Source organism: Genypterus blacodes, unplaced genomic scaffold (assembly GCF_046128005.1).
Source record: "Genypterus blacodes isolate CSIRO-AG114 ecotype Tasmania unplaced genomic scaffold, CSIRO-AGI_Gbla_v1 ptg000310l_1, whole genome shotgun sequence".
Taxonomy (NCBI): domain Eukaryota; kingdom Metazoa; phylum Chordata; class Actinopteri; order Ophidiiformes; family Ophidiidae; genus Genypterus; species Genypterus blacodes.
In genome coordinates this window covers 129,499-147,500 of record NW_027467099.1, presented here as the reverse complement: position 1 = coordinate 147,500, position 18,002 = coordinate 129,499, and the positions used below count along the sequence as shown (strand labels likewise).

Genomic DNA, 18,002 nt, shown 5'->3' with positions numbered 1-18,002 from the left:
ATACTGTGTTTGACCGTTTGCGTCAGTAGCTTAATTAAAGGTCTAAAGCTTAAAATGTTGATTTAATGTATCGTTGTTTTCATCCTTCATGAAATTGATCAAATCAAATGAACAATTGTTAACTCCCTCACGCCAAAGTCATCAGGTAACACGGACACAGTTTGCTACTGGTCACCGCTGAAGCGAAGTGAAGTCAGCTTAGTACAGAGTTATGAGCCCTTAGTTACGAGCTGGTTAGTTATGAGCTGTAAGTTACGAGCTGGTTAGTTATGAGCCCTTAGTTACGAGCTGGTGAGTTATGAGCTGTAAGTTACGAGCTGGTTAGTTATGAGCCCTTAGTTACGAGCTGTTAGTTATGAGCTGTAAGTTACGAGCTGTTAGTTATGAGCTGTTAGTTACGAGCTGGTTAGTTACGAGCTGGTTAGTTATGAGCTGTTAGTTATGAGCTGTTAGTTACGAGCTGGTTAGTTACGAGCTGGTTAGTTATGAGCTGTTAGTTACGAGCTGTTAGTTATGAGCTGGTTAGTGATGAGCTGGTTAGTTATGAGCTGTTAGTTATGAGCTGTTAGTTATGAGCTGTTAGTTACGAGCTGGTTAGTTACGAGCTGTTAGTTATGAGCTGTTAGTTATGAGCTGTTAGTTACGAGCTGGTTAGTTATGAGCTGTTAGTTATGAGCTGTTAGTTACGAGCTGTTAGTTATGAGCTGGTTAGTTATGAGCTGGTTAGTTATGAGCTGTTAGTTATGAGCTGGTTAGTTATGAGCTGGTTAGTTATGAGCTGGTCAGTTATGAGCTGTTAGTTATGAGCTGGTTAGTTATGAGCTGGTTAGTTATGAGCTGGTTAGTTATGAGCTGGTCAGTTATGAGCTGGTTAGTTATGAGCTGGTTAGTTATGAGCTGTTAGTTATGAGCTGGTTAGTTATGAGCTGTTAGTTATGAGCTGGTTAGTGATGAGCTGGTTAGTTATGAGCTGTTAGTTATGAGCTGTTAGTTATGAGCTGGTTAGTTATGAGCTGTTAGTGATGAGCTGGTTAGTTATGAGCTGTTAGTAATGAGTTCTGAGTGCATTCTAACATTTAGCATGCAGATGGTGACATGTTGGCGTTAAAGGGAGGAATAAGCCACACCCACTGATGATGTCATAACAAGTTTATTTTGGTGGACCTGGTTTACAGGAAACGCATGTCTGCACACCAGAACCCTGAAGTTCTGAGTGTTAATGAGTGAAATGGATGAAGATGGAAAGCGGAGCAGGGTTAGGTTAGCGTTAACCATGAACAACCTAATGTTTCATTTCCTGTCCTTTCTGTAGCCCCTCCCCCTGGTCACCAGACAGCATCATGGCATCTCGCCTCCTGGACCGTCTGAAGCGTTCGCTCTTCAAAGATGGCCAGGGGTTGGAACCTGAACAGGAAGCATGGGGCAGACAGGATGGGGAGGAGTTCCTGGAGGACGGTTTGGAGGCGGAGCTTGAAGAGGAGGAATGTGTGACGGAGCGTCTGGGAGGAACGCTGTGCTTTGGAGGAGGAGGAGTGGATGAAGGAGAGGAGGGGGATGGGCTGGACAGCGACTCTGACTTCCTGGGAGAGTCCATGGAGGAGGGGCTTAGCAGCACAGGTAACTTCCTGTTTCCTGAGTTTTGTGTCTTTGTACGTTTTCTCACTTCATCAATTAAGATGATGTCATGTCCGTGACCCATACAGACACCCAGAGTCCTGGGGGCGTGTCTCCGCCGGGCTCTCCACTTCAGGAGAGCTGCAGTCTGCGTGGAGGCGGGGCAGAAGAAGGCCACGCCCCCTGCAGCAGAGTGCAGACTGACAGTTTGTTGTTTGAGGTGACGGATGCCAGTGTGGTGCAGGACGCCACCTCCAAATACGTGGTGAGTCCAGACAGGAAGTGACCGTGCAGTATGTCCTGATATGTAATGTTCAAATGTAAATGAGTCTTTGTCTGCAGCTCTACACCATCCAGGTCCTCCAGGTCCTCCAGGTCCTGCAGGCAGCAGGCGGCGACAGAAGCCCAGCAGTCATCACGCGCAGATACTCAGACTTCCAGCGGCTTCATGCCACGTTGCGCCGCGACCACGCCGACCAGATGGAGCGCATCTGCTTCCCTCGTAAGTATGGAGCCAGAGTGCCTGGGAAGAAGAAGGCTGTGGATTTGAATCCTCAGAGTCATCAGGTCTCTGACATCACTGCCATATTCTGACTTCTTCCTCATCATCATCATCATCCTCATCCCTCATCCGTAGGGAAGAAGCTTCGTAGGAACTTCACAGCCGAGACCATCGCCAAGCGGAGCCGAGCGTTCGAGCAGTACCTGTCTCACCTGTGCTCTCTGGCGGGCCTGCGGGGGGCGCTGTGTGTGAGACACTTCTTCTACCTGAGTGACCTGCAGAGCTCACAGCTGTTCATCAGGTAACTGCTCCTCTGAGTGGATCCACAGGGGGCGTGGCCTCCTGATAGACACCACGCCTCAAATGAAAGAATTTGGACCTAATTTGACCCAAAGAGTCAGAGATGTAAAAGAATAGGTAAGGTAAAGTTTGTTATCAGTATATTAGTGTGATCAGTGAGGTCATCGTTTACTAGAATGAACATAATACAAATAATGTTTAATAAATAAATAAAAGATGATGATTGACTGATGATGAAGATGATGATGATGCGTGAGAGTTGTGATTCAGTGGGTCATGTGTTCTTCTTTGTGTTTTGGTGGAGGGAGGGGTGTTACCATGACGCTCTGGCTCCTCTGCTCAACGCCAAGAGGTTGCAGGTCAAACTGGGCTGGTCAGGTGACTATGACAAGCAGGCTCCGCCCCCAGCCTCCTGTCAATGGCTCTTTACCCTGGTGGGTCTGTCGTGCTGTTTCCAGGAAGTGGGCCAGCTGGAGGAGGCTCGGGACCACTGCGACTCCGCCCTCTGTGTACTGACCCCGCCCACCATGACTCAAGAGGGCAAGACATGCCCCCTCCCTGAAATCGACAGCCCGCACCCCGTCCTGGTCCCGTTGCTCCAGGCGATGGTGCGGCTGTCGTGGCAGACTGGACGAGACAAGCGGCGGTGGGAGGAGCTTCTTCAGCAGGGGGTGGAGCAGTGGGAGGTGCTAGACAATCAGCTGTCAATGAAAGAGTTCCTCGTCAAACACAACCTGCATGAGAGCAAGTGGCAGGGGTGATGAGTGCGCACACACACACACACACACACACAGTTTACAGTGCAGCTCTTCGTCTTTCAGCTCCGTGGATACGGTCACCATAGCAACGTGTGGGCTGAGGCGATGTGAGACAGCAGCCTGTGGTAGATCATGGTTACCATAGCGTTCTTCCCTCCATAGAGCTGATTGGTTGGAGCTCATCTCATCATGTAACACGTCTGCATGATGACTGACACACGTCACTCAATCATCTTCAATAAAACCTAAACATTTATTTATCTGCATTATTATCGCCACGGTAACACATTCAGGCTCATTTCTGACTGATCAGTTTTACAGATTTGATCTGTGATCAAACTACTTCATAAGGTGAAAAAGTCATAAAACCATGGAAACGCACTAAAGTCACATTCACCAAAATAAAAGCACTTTGTCCCTCTGGATGTTGCTCTGTCTCACCCTCTTGTCCCTGGGGTTTGGTCCTTTGGGGGGCTCTGGACCCTCGGTGTGATATTGGACTATAGAGACCCCCTGCCCTCTAGTGGTGATGACGTGTACCACATGTGATCAATCAAACTCATGAGTCTGATTATTATGAGCTTTTATTTTCAGCTCTTGTTTGTTTTCATATCAGTGAAATATAATGGGATATACAAATATATTTGATTTTTATCGGTTGAATAGTTTCAGCATTTACAGTTTATAAACAAACTTGATTGACTTTATAAAACATCTTTACTCAGATGGCTCGGGTTGTTTTCAATAAATGTCTCATCAACTCCTGACTTCTTCTTTAGTCTGTCTGTCTGTCCTTTATACCTCAGACCGATCAGGCTAAGGTGGGCGGCCATCTGCCTGGACCAGAGAGAGAGACAGATGGAGGGAGAGAGAGAGAGAGAGAGAGAGAGACAGACAGAGAGAGAGACAGACAGACAGACAGACAGACAGAGAGAGAGACAGACAGACAGACAGACAAGGGGAGAGAGAGAGAGACAGACTTGTATCAAAGCCGTGCTGAGGCTCATTATTGGCGTCCACATGAACCCTGAAGTCACCTACTGTTCTTATTTGATCTGTCAGGACTCAGTGTGATGTAAAGTCTCTATGGAGTCTCTACGCCAGAGGAGGACGACACACAGCCACACATGGGAGAGTGAGAACGAGGCCAGACCAGCTCCGCCTCCTGGTCTGGGCCCTGGTCTGTCCTGGTTTCTATACTGATGAATGAGAGCAGCTCAGGTGTCTCTGTTCTGTGACTCCACATTACAGTTACTGACCTGCCGGTGGATCCCGTCCATCCTCATCCAGCAGTCTGATGTTAGACACGTCACGTCACTATGGCAACCCCGAGGGACGTGTCGTGTCACTATGGCCGCCGGTGTCTCGAACTTTTCTGACTACGGAGCTTCCGGTGATCAGAGTCCGATTCTCGGCCGGTGCGTCCGTCGCTGAGAGTCGGATCCGGTTTGCAGGTCGCGGGCTCCGGCTGCACGGGACAAACCGGCAAACTACCGGAGCTTCTGACTGAGGAGCCGCGACTCAAAATCAAATCCATTGATGACATGAAGTTCTCACAAAAAGAAGAAGGAGGAGGAATGAAACACGAATGACTGAAAGAAGCGCAGAGGAATAAGAGTGTGAAGCAGATTTGATCCAACGTTAACATGAATTCTAGCAAATCTCAGACAGTTCAGAGCAGCCAAGACGCTTTGGGTAACTTAGCTAGGACCGGAAATCAGGCGATATGCTTACCGGAAATCAGGTGACCGGTCCAAACCGCATCAAAGAGCTGCCAGTAAATCTCCCGTGTTTTTACATTCAGCTTTAAATACATTTCATGTTTTTTTCCTACATATTTATTTTACATTGTGAATGAATTACACATATTTACATACGAGCAACGCCCATTTCTCTAAAAGCATTTTCTGCCATTTTAATGTAAAACATTTTCTTTATCCAGCCATCAAATTTGGTTCAGACGTTTTTGATTAGAAAAAGTTATTGATTTGTTTTAATTCCGCTAGCTGTGATTGGCTAACAGGTAGTTGTGGGTGTGGCCAATGAAACAGACTGCCCCGGCCTGTAAAATGTGTCGTCATTTGACCTGTAGGTGGCGCCACAGCAGCACAATGAATCATTCTTTAAAGCCACACGATCATCAGCCAATCAGAGCGTTCCACTGCGACGCGGAGCCGTTGAGTGACGTCACCATCACCACCAGTAGAATACGTCTCCATGGAGATGCAGCTCAGGGCCAAGAGCAGAATCACAGTGGTTACTGTGGCAACTGTCACATAGCAGCATTGGAGAAAGATGAGGGAGGAGGAGAAGCAGCACAGTGTCCTTCATCATTGTTTACAGGTTGGTTTGTGAAAAATGCCATTAAAATGAATAAAAGCTCCAGACTCATCTGGTTTGTGATTGGTGGAGGAAGAACATCTGGCCCCGCCCACACTGAAACACAGAAAAAGCTGAATGAATATGAAACATGACACACACTCTCTCTCTCTCTCTCTCTCTCTCTCTCTCTCTCTCTCTCTCTCTCTCTCTCTCTCTCTCCCTCTCTCTCACACACACACAAACACACGCGCACACACAGACACAGACACACACAGACACAGACACACACACACAAGGAGCTGCTGACCAGCAAACAGGATTCAGAAAAATGCACCTTTCTCGTTGTCCTCTTATTTCTTCTTCTGCTGACTCATTCTGGCAGTCAGCCCATGTCCATGTGAACCATCTTCACTGAGAATGTTCCACATTTATGACTGATAGGAACCAGGTATTATATGAGATGCTGACTGGCAGGATGAGCTCAGCAGAAGCAGAAACATGTGGACGGACTGAAGATCATTTAGTTCTTGGTAGAGTTTTTATTATTCTGTGAATAAATGATGTGAAAGTTGAAGGTTCCACTCCTCCTCTGATCAGACAGTAGTAACAGATAACAGAGGACTCGGGCACAGCTGGCTGCTGCTCTCTACTCGTGTCCCGTGAGTCAGCAGCTCCTCCACCGTCGTCCAATCATCCAGCAGCTTGCTGTTTCTCAATCGGTTCTGCTTCATGTGGCTCAGCTCCAGGACCGTCTGAGATGATAGTGAACCTTGACCTCCCGCCGCCTCTCCTCCTCCTCTCCTCTCTCTGTGTTGCCGTGACGACGCCAGATGCCGCCTCCTCTCCGTTCGGCTGCAGTATCTCCCCGTCCATTGGCCCTGACCTCCCTCCTCCTCCCCTCCTCCCTCCCCTCCTCCCCTGGCCTCCTCGTCCGTCGTGACCTCGCTGCGCTCCCGGGCCAGTCGGTAAGCCCGGGCTCTGAGCAGCTGGTTCCTAACTGATTTCTGACTGGATAGCCTGGAGCGTGGAGAGGGAGGAGAGCGCGGACCGCAAGGTGGAGCAGCCAGTGTGCTGTAGAGAGGAACAGAAGAACCTTCAGGGTTGCGGGTGTGATTCCCCAGAGTCTGAAAGCCTCTGCAGTCTGAGGCGCCGCTGGAGGCCGAGCCGGGACTCTTGGAAAGTGAGTCGTCCTCTCTGTTGTTATGGTGACTGTTTCTGTCAGTACTGGGTAGGCTGGTGGGGAACCTGGCTCTGCACCGGGGCCCCAGGGTGCTGCTGCTCTGGACCCTGCAGGGCTCGCTCATGTCAGGGTGACTGGCTCTGCGCCACCGCCGGCCTTCACTAAGGTCTGTGATGGTTTGACTCCGCCCCGGCGTGTTGATTGTTCTGCCTCCTCCCCGCTGCTGCTCCAGCCACAGCGCCCTCCGCTGGCAGGGCTCAGTACGACAGCCTGGACAGAAAGAGAGAAAGTGGTTCCAGTTTTGCTGCTGAGCTCCGCCAATCTAACAACAGAAGTGTGACAACAAACTGCATGATGGCGCCATCGAAGGGTTAAAATGATCTGCAGCCATGTACTGCTCATTAGTATAAACTCTTTACTTTAACACTTTACTTTGTGTATAAAGGATTATCTTTACACCCAATCATGTTTACTGGTTTACATCACAAACTTTCAAACTTTCACTTTTTAGTGTGTGTGTGTGTGTGTGTGTGTGTGTGTGTGTGTGTGTGTGAAAGTGTGTTAGTCGCTGAGACAAACAGGTTTCCTGCTGTGAAGCCTTACGTACCAGTGGCAGGTGAAGGTGGCGAGCGCTGCCGAGGTAAGATGGGGCTCCGCTCAGCTCTGTGGAAGTGAACTGTTGTGGTCGTGCTGTTACCCACAGTGCAGTGCGACGGCTGTGGGGCAGCGGTGTGGCTCACTGGCGTCGTTTCAGGGATGGACTCCAAATCCCAGCGGCCTCTCTGCTCCCGGGGGGAGTGGCCTTAGAGGAAGAAGAAGCCTTTATTGTCATGGTAACAAGAATATCAGTGCAACACCTGGGGGGCAATACAGCCTAATGCCATGCTCAAGGGCAATGGCAGAGACACAGGAAGGACCAGAGCGACCGTTCCTCCGTACCTGAGCGCAGGTGGTGGGCGTGTCGATGGATCTTGTGGAATCGTCTGTGCTCCCCGGTGCTGACGCTGTGGAAGCCGGAGTCGCTGAGTTCAGAGGAGATCAGCGACTCGGAGGAGGAGGAGGAGCCTTGTGAAGAGGGGGTGTGGCCCGGCAGCGACGACATGGCATCCGTCTCGGCTTCGGAGAGCACCGTGCGGTGCTGGGGGCTGTCGGGGCCGCAGCCCAGCCCGCTGTCCAGCTCGCTGAGAGGAAGGAAGCCCAGAGGACGATTAGACCGCCAGGCAGGATGGAGGTCTGCCTGCAGGGGGAGCAAGAGAGGAGTGAGTCCGACTGTCAACCAACATATCACATGTATGTACAGTATCATACAACAGATCACATGTGGTACCTGTGTGGGAAAACCCTGAGGCTCCACCCCCTCTGTGCTGTAACAGCCAATCAGACAGCTCTCTGAGTTTGGCTGAAAGGGAAACATGTCTGCCCCCTAGAGGAAGGAGAAGGACCAGAACATAAACCAGGGGAAGCATTTCTGACAGCAAATTACATTAAACTAGATAAGATTATTTGAGATGAGATTAGATTAGATTGGGACCAAGTGTCCGACCTGGTAGTCCAGTCTGTCCAGGTGGTCTAAGCTGTAGGACACACTTGGCAGGTAGTGACTTCCTGTCTGCTGGTCACCTGACAGTCTAGGCAGGTAGCCATTGGGTGGATAGACGTCAGGTGATATCATCAGGGTGGTGGAGTACAGGTCAGGTGCCACAGTCATGTGACCATAGTAGTGGCTAGAGTGAGGGGGGAGGGGGGGGGGGGGCGTTACAGGCGTGACGTAGAGAACACGTGTCATTGTTTATGGGAATATTCATATTATTCATCAGAACTCCTGAATATTAACAACCACTGTGACACTCCCCAGGTCCTCTGTGTCTCACTCCTCTGTGTCTCACTCCTCTGTGTCTCACTCCTCTACGTCTCACTCCTATGTGTCTCACTCCTCTGTGTCTCACTCCTCTACGTCTCACTCCTATGCGTCTCACTCCCCTGTGTCTCACTCCTATGTGCCTCACTCCTCTGTGTCTCACTCCTCTGTGTCTCACTCCTCTGTGCCTCACTCCTCCGTGTCTCACTCCTCTGTGTCTCACTCCTCTGTGTCTCACTCCTCTGTGTCTCACTCCATCGTACCTCACCCCGGTGTCTCACCCCATGCATCTCACTCCTCTGTGTCTCACCCCATATGTCTCACACCATGTGTCTCACCCCACCATGCCTCACTCCTCTGTGTCTCACCCCACATGTCTCACTCCTATGTGTCTCCCTCCTCTGTGTCTCACTCCCATATGTCTCACTCCTCTGTGTCTCACTCCCATGCATCTCACTCCTCTGTGTCTCACTCCCATATGTCTCACTCCTCTGTGCCTCACTCCTCCGTGTCTCACTCCTCTGTGTCTCACTCCTCTGTGTCTCACTCCTCTGTGTCTCACTCCATCGTACCTCACCCCGGTGTCTCACCCCATGCATCTCACTCCTCTGTGTCTCACCCCATATGTCTCACACCATGTGTCTCACCCCACCATGCCTCACTCCTCTGTGTCTCACCCCACATGTCTCACTCCTATGTGTCTCCCTCCTCTGTGTCTCACTCCCATATGTCTCACTCCTCTGTGTCTCACTCCCATGCATCTCACTCCTCTGTGTCTCACTCCCCTGTGTCTCACTCCCCTGTGTCTCACGCCCCTGTGTCTCACTCCCCTGTGTCTCACTCCTCTGTGTCTCACTCCTCTGCGTCTCACTCCTCTGTGTCCCACTCCTCTGCGTCTCACTCCCCTGTGTCTCACGCCCCTGTGCCTCACTCCCCTGTGTCTCACTCCTCTGTGTCTCACTCCCCTGTGTCTCACTCCCCTGTGTCTCACTCCCATGTGTCTCAGTCCTTTGTGTTCCAAGCCTGTGAGTGTGTCCGGTTCAGTGTGAGTCCTTACCTGGGGCTAAAGCTGTCTCTGTGTCCTCCCTGTCTGTCCATCAGGCCCAGAGCTCTCAGGACGTCCCATTGTTGTTCTGTTTGACCGCTGCACTCCATCACACATTGGGAATGCCTCCTCCTGTAGCCCCGCCCCCTTCTCTCCTCCATCCGCACAGAGATTGGTTGTCCATATTCATCCAGGAAGTGCAGCTCCCCCTGGTGTCGGTGGTGAGGGAGGTCATGACCCTTAGCCTGATTTTACAAAAAACGTCAACACAGGAAAAGTTTATTTGACTGTCAGAGCTCGTTAAAGACGTGAAACACTGATCATTCAGACTTTACATCATGAGGTCAGTGTTGATGTAGGTCACACACACACGCACACACACACACACACACACGCACACACACGCACACACACGCACACACACGCACACACACGCACACACACGCACACACACACAAACACACACACACAAGCACACACACAAACACACACACACAAGCACACACACACACACAAAAAGTGCTGTAGCCTGAAGTATTCACACTTCACTACACTTTGACAGTAACACAAACTGATTCATCTCTCTCTCTCTCTCTCTCTCTCTCTCTCTCTGTCTCTCTCTCTCTTTCCCTCTCTCTCTCTCTGCCCCCCTCTCTACATCTCTCTGTCTCTCTCTCTTTCTCTGTCTGTCTGTCTGTCTGTCGGTCTGTCTCACTCTCACTCTGTCTCTCTCCCCCCCCCCCGTCTCTCTCTGTCTCTGGTTATTATGAATTGATTATTGATTGATGGCTGTAGCAGTGTTGTTGTGTGGTGATGCTGCACAGACGTCCACTGAACCAACCAACACACACACACACACACACACACACACACACACACACAGATAAAAGCTTCTAGCCTTCAGCCTCTAGGTAAGAGTGTGTTCGTGTGTGTGTCATCTCAGCAGCCATCACATCCTGTCCATCCATCCATCTCTTCCCCCCCCTCTCTCTCTGTCTGTCTGTCTGTCTCTCTCTCTCTTACCTTTGTCCGAGTGAGACGACAGCCCATCGTACTTTTCCTCTAGCATACAGAGAGAGAGGAAGATGGAGGAATGAAAGAGAAAGAATTAGGAATTCCAGAAGAATAAGCCAAAGAATGAGAGAGAGAGAGTGAGTGAGAGTGATAAAGAGAGGGAGGGAGGGAGAGACTGAAGAATGAATGAGTGTAAAGAGAGGGAGAGCAGCAGAGTTGGTCCAGCCTCGACCGCCCACCAGGTCACATTGCTGCGTCTGCTCGCTGAACCTCAATTCCCACAATCCTCAGCGGTCCTCAGCCAATCAGATGGCTTCCTGCCAGGAAACTACAGCTCCCATGATTCCACAGTGTGAATAATATCTCCATTGCATTTCTTCTCTTTCTGTCTTTCCCTCTCTCTCAGTGAGTGGGCGAACGAGGCAGAAAAGAGGGGGATGCTGTGATTGGCTAAGAGGATGGATGTGTGTGTGTGTGTGGGGGGGGGGGGGGGGGGGGGGGGGCGGTGGGGGCGGCTGTGATTGGCTGTGGCTCAGAGCAGCATCAGTGTTTTTCTCTCCTCTCTCTCTTTCTCTCCACCATCTGCCTGAAAGTGTGTGTGTTTGTGTGTGTCTGTCTGTGTGTGTGTCCTCACTCCCCCCTTTCTTTTCTCCTCCTCTCGTGATGTTTTTAATTATGCATAAACAAACAAAAAGCTATTTCTTATTTTCTTTATTAAACATCGACTAAAGGATGGACAGCACAGAGGAAACATGTGACATGACACACATGTGACACACATACATGCTGACGTGTGTGTGAATTAGTAATTTAATCTTACATATTATCTCATACATATAAAGTTTAGTCCAGTTTGATGACATCATCAACACAAACAAGCATTTGACTGTTTAGTGATGATTCCTTTTCTTAAAGCAAATAAATTCCAGTTTGTGATGTTTTTAATTATTCACACCCAGTTTTCAGGTAAAGGTGTAAGAAATAAATAAAGCACTTTGGTGTTGTTTATGGGCCCTGAGTTTATATTCATGTGTACTCATAACATCTGATGTCATTGGCTGAATATTGAAGGTTTGATGTTTACATTTAGCGGAGGGGAGAAATGTTATGCAGACCTTATGAACAAATGAAAGGAAATCAATACACAGATAAGCTCATGATTAAGAGTATTAATCTCTGATCAACATTGTAGGTCCTCACCCCATAAGGGCCTTGGAATGTAAACAATAGCTGATGAAGTGCAATGTGATTGGCTGGAAGTCAGGTTATTGGTGACAAAGGCACTGATTGGTTGTCGTTAGAGACGACTGAAAGTGATTCATCAGATCATTTCTTCATTTCATCCTTTGTTAGGAATGTGTTTACCTGGATGATTTCATTTTAGGAAATGACACTTCACACCACAGAAGAGAAGACGACCTGCAGTGTCCATGATGAAGTCATACAGCGTGCTAAAGCTGATGAAACTCGAATGTTTAATTTGTTAAGTTCATTGGTTCAAACATTTTCCAAGGACGCTTCATTCTCAGTCACATGGACATTGTTCTTAAAGCTCAAAGATGTTTCTCCTCTCATCCATAGGGCTTCTTCCTTTCTGACTGACCAGCAGGATTCCCAGCATTCAACCTCTGCAGCGTCATTATCAGGGTCGTTGATACTCCTGATTAGTCCTCCAAAGACATTTGGACATTGGACTGCGTACACAAGGTTATTGTTCTTGTGTTTGGAAGGTCAGTTTCTCTCAGACTCTTACTTTGAAGGATGCTCTCAGATCCTCCCGACACATACAGACAAACAGTACTGGTGTTCTTTCTGGTTTCTTCTCATTTTCACAAAGGGCCAGTTCGGGTATCCACAAGCTTTAAGGGGCCTCTCCAGATGTTTGTGCTCCTTGTCTTTGGCCCGCTCACTTGAATCCCTGCCAGTCAGTCAGTCCCCAAGGAGCCCCTCAGAAGAGAGCAAGAGAACATCTTAAAGCTTTTACTACCAAGTCCAGTTGCCTGAAAATGAACCTCCCTTGGATACCAGGGCCTGGATGACTGAGAACATTCACACATTGGTTTATGTTAGACTCCACCTTTAAGGGCGTGGCCATAATTTCATTTTAAGATGTTGCTCAAATATTTTTCAGTGCTTTTTGCCTGTACTGAAAAACAACAACTTCTGTCCGTCACAGGGTGAGGATGAGGATGGCAGTCAGACTGACTAGAAGCACAGACAGAGATGAAGATGAAGAGCTGCTCTTCATCCTCCTCCTGTCTCTGGGCTCTTCTTCTTCATATTTCTTTCTCTTCTCCTCCTCATCTTCACCTTCCTCCCGCTTCTCCTCCTCTCCTGGTGGTCTGGGGTGGTCGAGGTGCGGGATGATGGGGTCTATGGAGGAGAAGGTTGTCGTTGTTCTTGGAGTACTTTGATGAGGAGCAGCTTCAAACTGGGTGAGGGGTTTAGATGTTGCAGGAGGAGGAACAACTTTCATATTCTTCTCCTCCTCCTCCTCCTCCTCCTCCTCCTCCTCCTCCTCATCCTCCTCCTCCCCCTCCCCCTCCTCCTCCTCCTCCTCCACTTCCACCACCTCCTCCTCCTCCCCCTCCCCCTCCTCCTCCTCCTCCTCCTCCACTTCCACCACCTCCTCCTCCTCCACCTCCTCCTCCTCATTGTCAGCCACTGGACAAAACACAGAAGAAGTTCCTTCAGACCTTTGGTTCCACAGAGTAACTCTCTGGCTGTAAAGCTCATTGAGACGTTGACTGTGATGTTGAGCAAAAGAAATGAAGACAAAACACATTGATCCAACCTTGCTGCTGTACTTGTGCACACTGAGTGAAAACAGGAAGTTTGAAGTACTCCCACAGTTTACAGTTTTGCTGATTGGCCGGCTGGACAAACGGACTCACTACACTCACTTTGTAGTTGTATGTTCGCATATGTGTGTGTGTGTACATGAGTTTCTATGTGTGTGTTTCTTTAAGTGAGCATATGTGCGTGTGTGTGTGTGGTCTTACTGTTGCTTGTTCAGACCTGAGACTGAGATGTTTATCTTGCGCTCTGATTGGTTGGTGGATGTTTAGATGTTGAAGCTTAGGAGGCTTAAAGAAGTTCCTCCTACAGTGCAGGTAGAGGGACTGACCTCCCTCTCTCTCTCTCTCTCTCTCTCTCTCTCTCTCTCTCTCTCGTTTACGTACCACACAGTTTGTTTTCACATTTCTGAAGGTTCTCAGGACATCTGGAGCACGAATCACCTTCTTGATACGGCTTCTCGTCCTCATAGTTCCCTCTGCACACACACACACACACACACACACACGTTACAGCAGACTGTTGCAGTCACGCAGATGACCTCATGAGTCCAGCAGGAGTACTCAGTACTCACGCTGGGTAGTAGTTACAGACGAGGAAGGAAGCTCTCCCCCAGTCGAGTCCTTCCATGGTGCTGCAGAGGTGAAACGCACAACCGACACGATGTGTGTCTGCCCACACCATCTAATACACACACACACACACACACACACACACACACACACACACACACACACACATTGTTAGTGTGTGTTACATTACTAGAAATGTGTGTCTATGTGTGTGTGTCTTACCTGTGTGTAGTGTCCACACATCTTGTCGTCATGGCAGCTGTTGTTGTGATAGTCGTAGTTAAGGTATTCTGAGGGAACGATCACATGATGCATAATTGATTACACTGATTGATTATTAGTCAAGGTGATGACATCAGAGCACAGCAGCTGATGTCACTGAGGACCTCGTTTACCCATGAACCATTGCTCCAAAGCCACCCGCAGGTCCAGGGGTCCGGTCCCAGCAAACAGGTTCTCCCCGGTCTCCTCCAGCTCCGGGTTGTGACTCCAGTGACACTTAGCAGCGTATCCCTCTGCGATCATTTTAAGGCTGGCGTCCCATTTCTGCACAGCCAATCAGAGATCAGAACAACGACAATCAGTAGCTAACTGGAACCCAGCCGAAAGCCACCTCAACCATACCACAAAGATCTGATCTGTGTGATCAAAGATCTTATTTCTCTCATTGTCCTGATGGGCAGCTGTCAGTCACCTCAACTAAATAAGACAAAACTGAGTTCATTATCTCTGGTGTGAAAAGCTAAACATTAGCTCACACCTCCACTTCCTGGGGCGGCAGTAGCTCAGTCCATAGGGGATTCAGCTTGGGAACCGGAGGGTCGCCGGTTCGAGTCCCGTATTGACCAAGAAAGTGGACTGACAGCTGGAGAGTTGCCAGTTTGCCTCAAGGGCACTGCCGAGGTGCCCTTGAGCAAGGCACCGAACCCCTCACCGTGCTCCACGGGCGCCGTATAATGGCTGCCCTGCACCCCCTCTGTGATGCATGTGTTTGTGTGTGTGTGATATGAGGGGGTCCAAGATAAATTTCAATTGCATGTGATTTGCTGTGAATTGCATGCAAAATGACTTAATAAAGTATCTTAAATCTTAAATCTGTCTTTAAAACCAAAAGCAAACCAGGAATCTGGTTACAGAATCAGCCGACCTCAACACAAAGCCAGACACAGATAACGTGTTCTTGCCATAAAGGTCACAAAGCTTAAGGCAGCTGCAGCTTGTTCAGAAAGCTTTTCCAACATGACACCTAGAGACCCCTCAGGTCACCTGGAGACCCCTCGGGTCACCTGGAGACCCCTCGGGTCACCTGGAGACCCCTCAGGTCACCTGGAGACCCCTCGGGTCACCTGGAGACCCCTCAGGTGAGCTCCTGGCTGAACAGGTTTATCCTCAGGGGTCCAACTGAGCAAAATGATGTGAAATTATTTTTCACATCAAATGGTGAAACTTGGTGAAAGTGTGTTGTGTGTGTTGACCTTGCTATTACCCACAATGCCTTTTGTCTGGAATTCGCTGAGGTCTTCTGCACAATGACCCTCAGTGACAAAATCACATTTGTGTTTTGTGTCAGAGTAGAGGAATGTGTTAACATGAGGCTGTGTGAGGAAGAGGAAGGAGCCATGACAACCTGCTGTAACATAGGGACGATTGATTCCTGATAAAGTTGTGAAATAAAAAATGGGCAAAACTCCAAATCACAACAAACATATTTTTATAATCACTAGAAGGGGATTTTGTGTTACACAGAATGAGACATAACCAGAGTGTGTCTCCATGGTTACATAGGACATAAGGTCTCTATCTGATGTCCTGGTTGGAGGTGACGGATGTTTCCAGAAGCATGAGGTGTTGAATTGAAGAAGAGAACAAGAAGTTACAGCTCTACTAGACACAAAGCAACAGCACGACTTGAGAACTGCAGAGGAAGAGGACAGGGAGAGGAAGAGTGAAGACGTCTGAGGGTCCACATGTGAAGAAGAGGAGCAAAGGGAGCTGTGCAGCAGAGGAGCTGCTGGAGAACAGAAGAGGAGAGGGAGAGGACATGTTGGGCCCACCGCCTGTAGTTACTATGGTAACTCTAGTTCCTGTTATCATCAGCTGAGCTCAGGTTGAGCTGAGTCATGTTTGTCTGAATGCTCTATTAGAACATGATGGGGCTCATTCCTCTATTAGAGAGCAAACATGATGAAGAGCTGAGCCATGTTTACTGCTCATCTTCATCACTAAACTTACTCACATCATTTCATGCAAAGGGACGATTATGCAGTTGAACTTAAATGTTAAAAGTAAATTAGTTTGAAGCAGAAAAGTACAAACTGAAGTGGGAACCATGATGACATCATGAGATGTGGATCATTCCTCCAAACATGTGGAAAAGCCAGCCGGTTCACTCTGTAGCACCTTTATAACTGAACTCAACTGGCAACAAAACCAGAATTGTTTAAGGGAAAAAAAAAGACATCTGTTCACAAAAACCAAAGGCATACAGCAGAGACCCGGCTTACCAGAGGCAGCATGGCAGAGGCATGGGGTGAAACCTGTCCTCTGTAGTGGTTATGGAGCTCCACCAGCAGCTCCTCCTGCTCCTCCGTCAGAAAGCTCAAGGTTCCAGGAACCAGCAGGACACCCAGCAGCAGCCATGCCCACAGAGGGGCTCTCTTCTGTGGGCACAGACAGCGGACAGACCACCTTCTCACCTTGGAGCTCTGAGGCAGTGAACCAAGAGCTGAGCTCAGGACAGAGACGCGTCTCTGGGCGGTCCCCAGGGTGGAGGTCTCCTGCTGGAGAGGGACCCCCTGCAGCTCTGAGAGGCTCCTCCGCTGCATGATGGGAAACTCAGTCCTAGGAGATATTTCCTCAGGTTGTCCAACAGTCTAACAGTGTATTTGAGTGACTAACAGTTGTGCATATGTGTGTGTGTGTGTTTATCCTTTTCAATAGGCCTCTTGTCTTTGTGTGTGTGTTTGTGTATCTTCCTGAAGTGTGTGTGAGTGTGTGTTCCCTCCTCTGTGCCTCTCTCAGCTCTGCTGGTCTCTGTCTTTCTGAGCAGCTTTAAGAGAGGGGATCCTCCCCTCACACACACACACACACACAGACACACACACACACACAGCTCCCATTTCACACTGCACTGACTGGTACGCACAAACACAACACCCCTCCAACCCTCGGCCTCCCCATCCCTCTGTGTCCCTCTCTGTCCGTCAGAGGGACTTGGTCTAACTCGGTCTAACTTGGTGGTCTGGCTCGGGTCTGGATCAGGTAGAAAGGCCTCACACACACAAACTGCAGTGGTACAGAATACAAAATAAAGGACCAAAGAAGATCAACCCCTGGTGGCCCAAATGTGGAGGCGGAGCCAGAGAGAAAGACCAACCTGAGAAGCCCCGCCCAAGTCTCAGCTGAAACCAGTTACCAAGACGACACAAATCAGTTTCCTGTCAAAGGATCAAATAGAATAGATGAGTCATCACACTTGGTAGAACTTTGCATAACTTCCTGCCATAAAGCAAAACAACTTTCCTGCCTGCAGTTCCGTCAGACAGAATCAGCTGATGGGAGGTGAGAGATGATGTCACAGCTCTGTTGTTGGTTTGAGGGGTTTGAACTTCTGGTCCTGGCTGTGTTGGGGGGTTTCTGTGGGTTCACTGGGTCTCTGCTGGTGTGGTTTGACACGTTGGATGGTTTGGAGCAGTGTGTTGTCTTTGTGTGCAGATTGTCCCTGTGGACATGAGGAAGTGTTCTGGAGCAGACGGGACCCTGCTGGATTCAGTTTCACAGCAGCACACACACACACACACACACGCACACTGAGGAATGTGTTGTACAGAGAGATGTGAGCCCTTGGGTGCGCTGGGTGTGTGTGTTATGATGTGATGTGTGTATGTTCAAAGCTGAACACACACTCACACACTCACACACACAGTATTTTATATTCAGAAAGTTGTTCTTGTTTTCTTTCCTGAAATAATAATAAATAATAAGTCCAATCTTTACAAGATGCTGACCTCTGACCTCAGTGAGTTTCTTTCGGCTGAGCTT

At 49.1% G+C, this 18,002-nt stretch overlaps 2 protein-coding genes across 3 annotated transcripts in view; one reads left to right on the top strand and one right to left on the bottom strand.

The window, feature by feature from the left end:
- Positions 1-3,898, top strand: part of snx21 (sorting nexin family member 21) — a 4,230-nt gene extending 332 nt beyond the window's left edge. Inside the window, exons 2-6 of one of the 2 annotated variants that reach the window (XM_076137420.1) lie at positions 1,313-1,617; positions 1,704-1,876; positions 1,972-2,116; positions 2,252-2,417; positions 2,721-3,898. In XM_076137420.1, coding sequence (XP_075993535.1) covers positions 1,341-1,617; positions 1,704-1,876; positions 1,972-2,116; positions 2,252-2,417; positions 2,721-3,177 — 1,218 coding nt within the window. In that variant the 5' untranslated portion in view covers positions 1,313-1,340 and the 3' untranslated portion in view covers positions 3,178-3,898. Of the gene's footprint in view, positions 1-1,312; positions 1,618-1,703; positions 1,880-1,956; positions 2,117-2,251; positions 2,418-2,720 lie in introns of both variants that reach the window. The other variant, XM_076137419.1, reaches the window with a different exon arrangement.
- A 7,436-nt stretch (positions 3,899-11,334) lies between these two features.
- On the bottom strand, positions 11,335-17,241 carry LOC142988308 (glioma pathogenesis-related protein 1). The gene is made up of 7 exons (XM_076137429.1): positions 16,466-17,241; positions 14,357-14,507; positions 14,184-14,251; positions 13,964-14,073; positions 13,776-13,867; positions 13,235-13,257; positions 11,335-13,093 (listed from the first exon to the last, which is right to left on the bottom strand). Exons 1-7 carry the CDS (start codon positions 16,784-16,786, stop codon positions 12,764-12,766), a joined length of 1,095 nt encoding a protein of 364 aa, XP_075993544.1. The 5' UTR covers positions 16,787-17,241; the 3' UTR covers positions 11,335-12,763.
- Between the last annotated feature and the right edge of the window lie 761 nt (positions 17,242-18,002).

Coding starts and splice junctions, on each gene's coding strand:
- LOC142988308 (XM_076137429.1), bottom strand. CDS start 16,786: ATGCAGCGGAGGAGCCTCTCAGAGCTGCAGGGGGTCCCTCTCCAGCAG. Junction 14,074..14,183: donor TGTGTGGACACTACACACAG/GTAAGACACACA, acceptor TGTGTGTATTAG/ATGGTGTGGGCAGACACACA. Junction 13,258..13,775: donor ATGTGAAAACAAACTGTGTG/GTACGTAAACGA, acceptor TGTTTTGTCCAG/TGGCTGACAATGAGGAGGAG.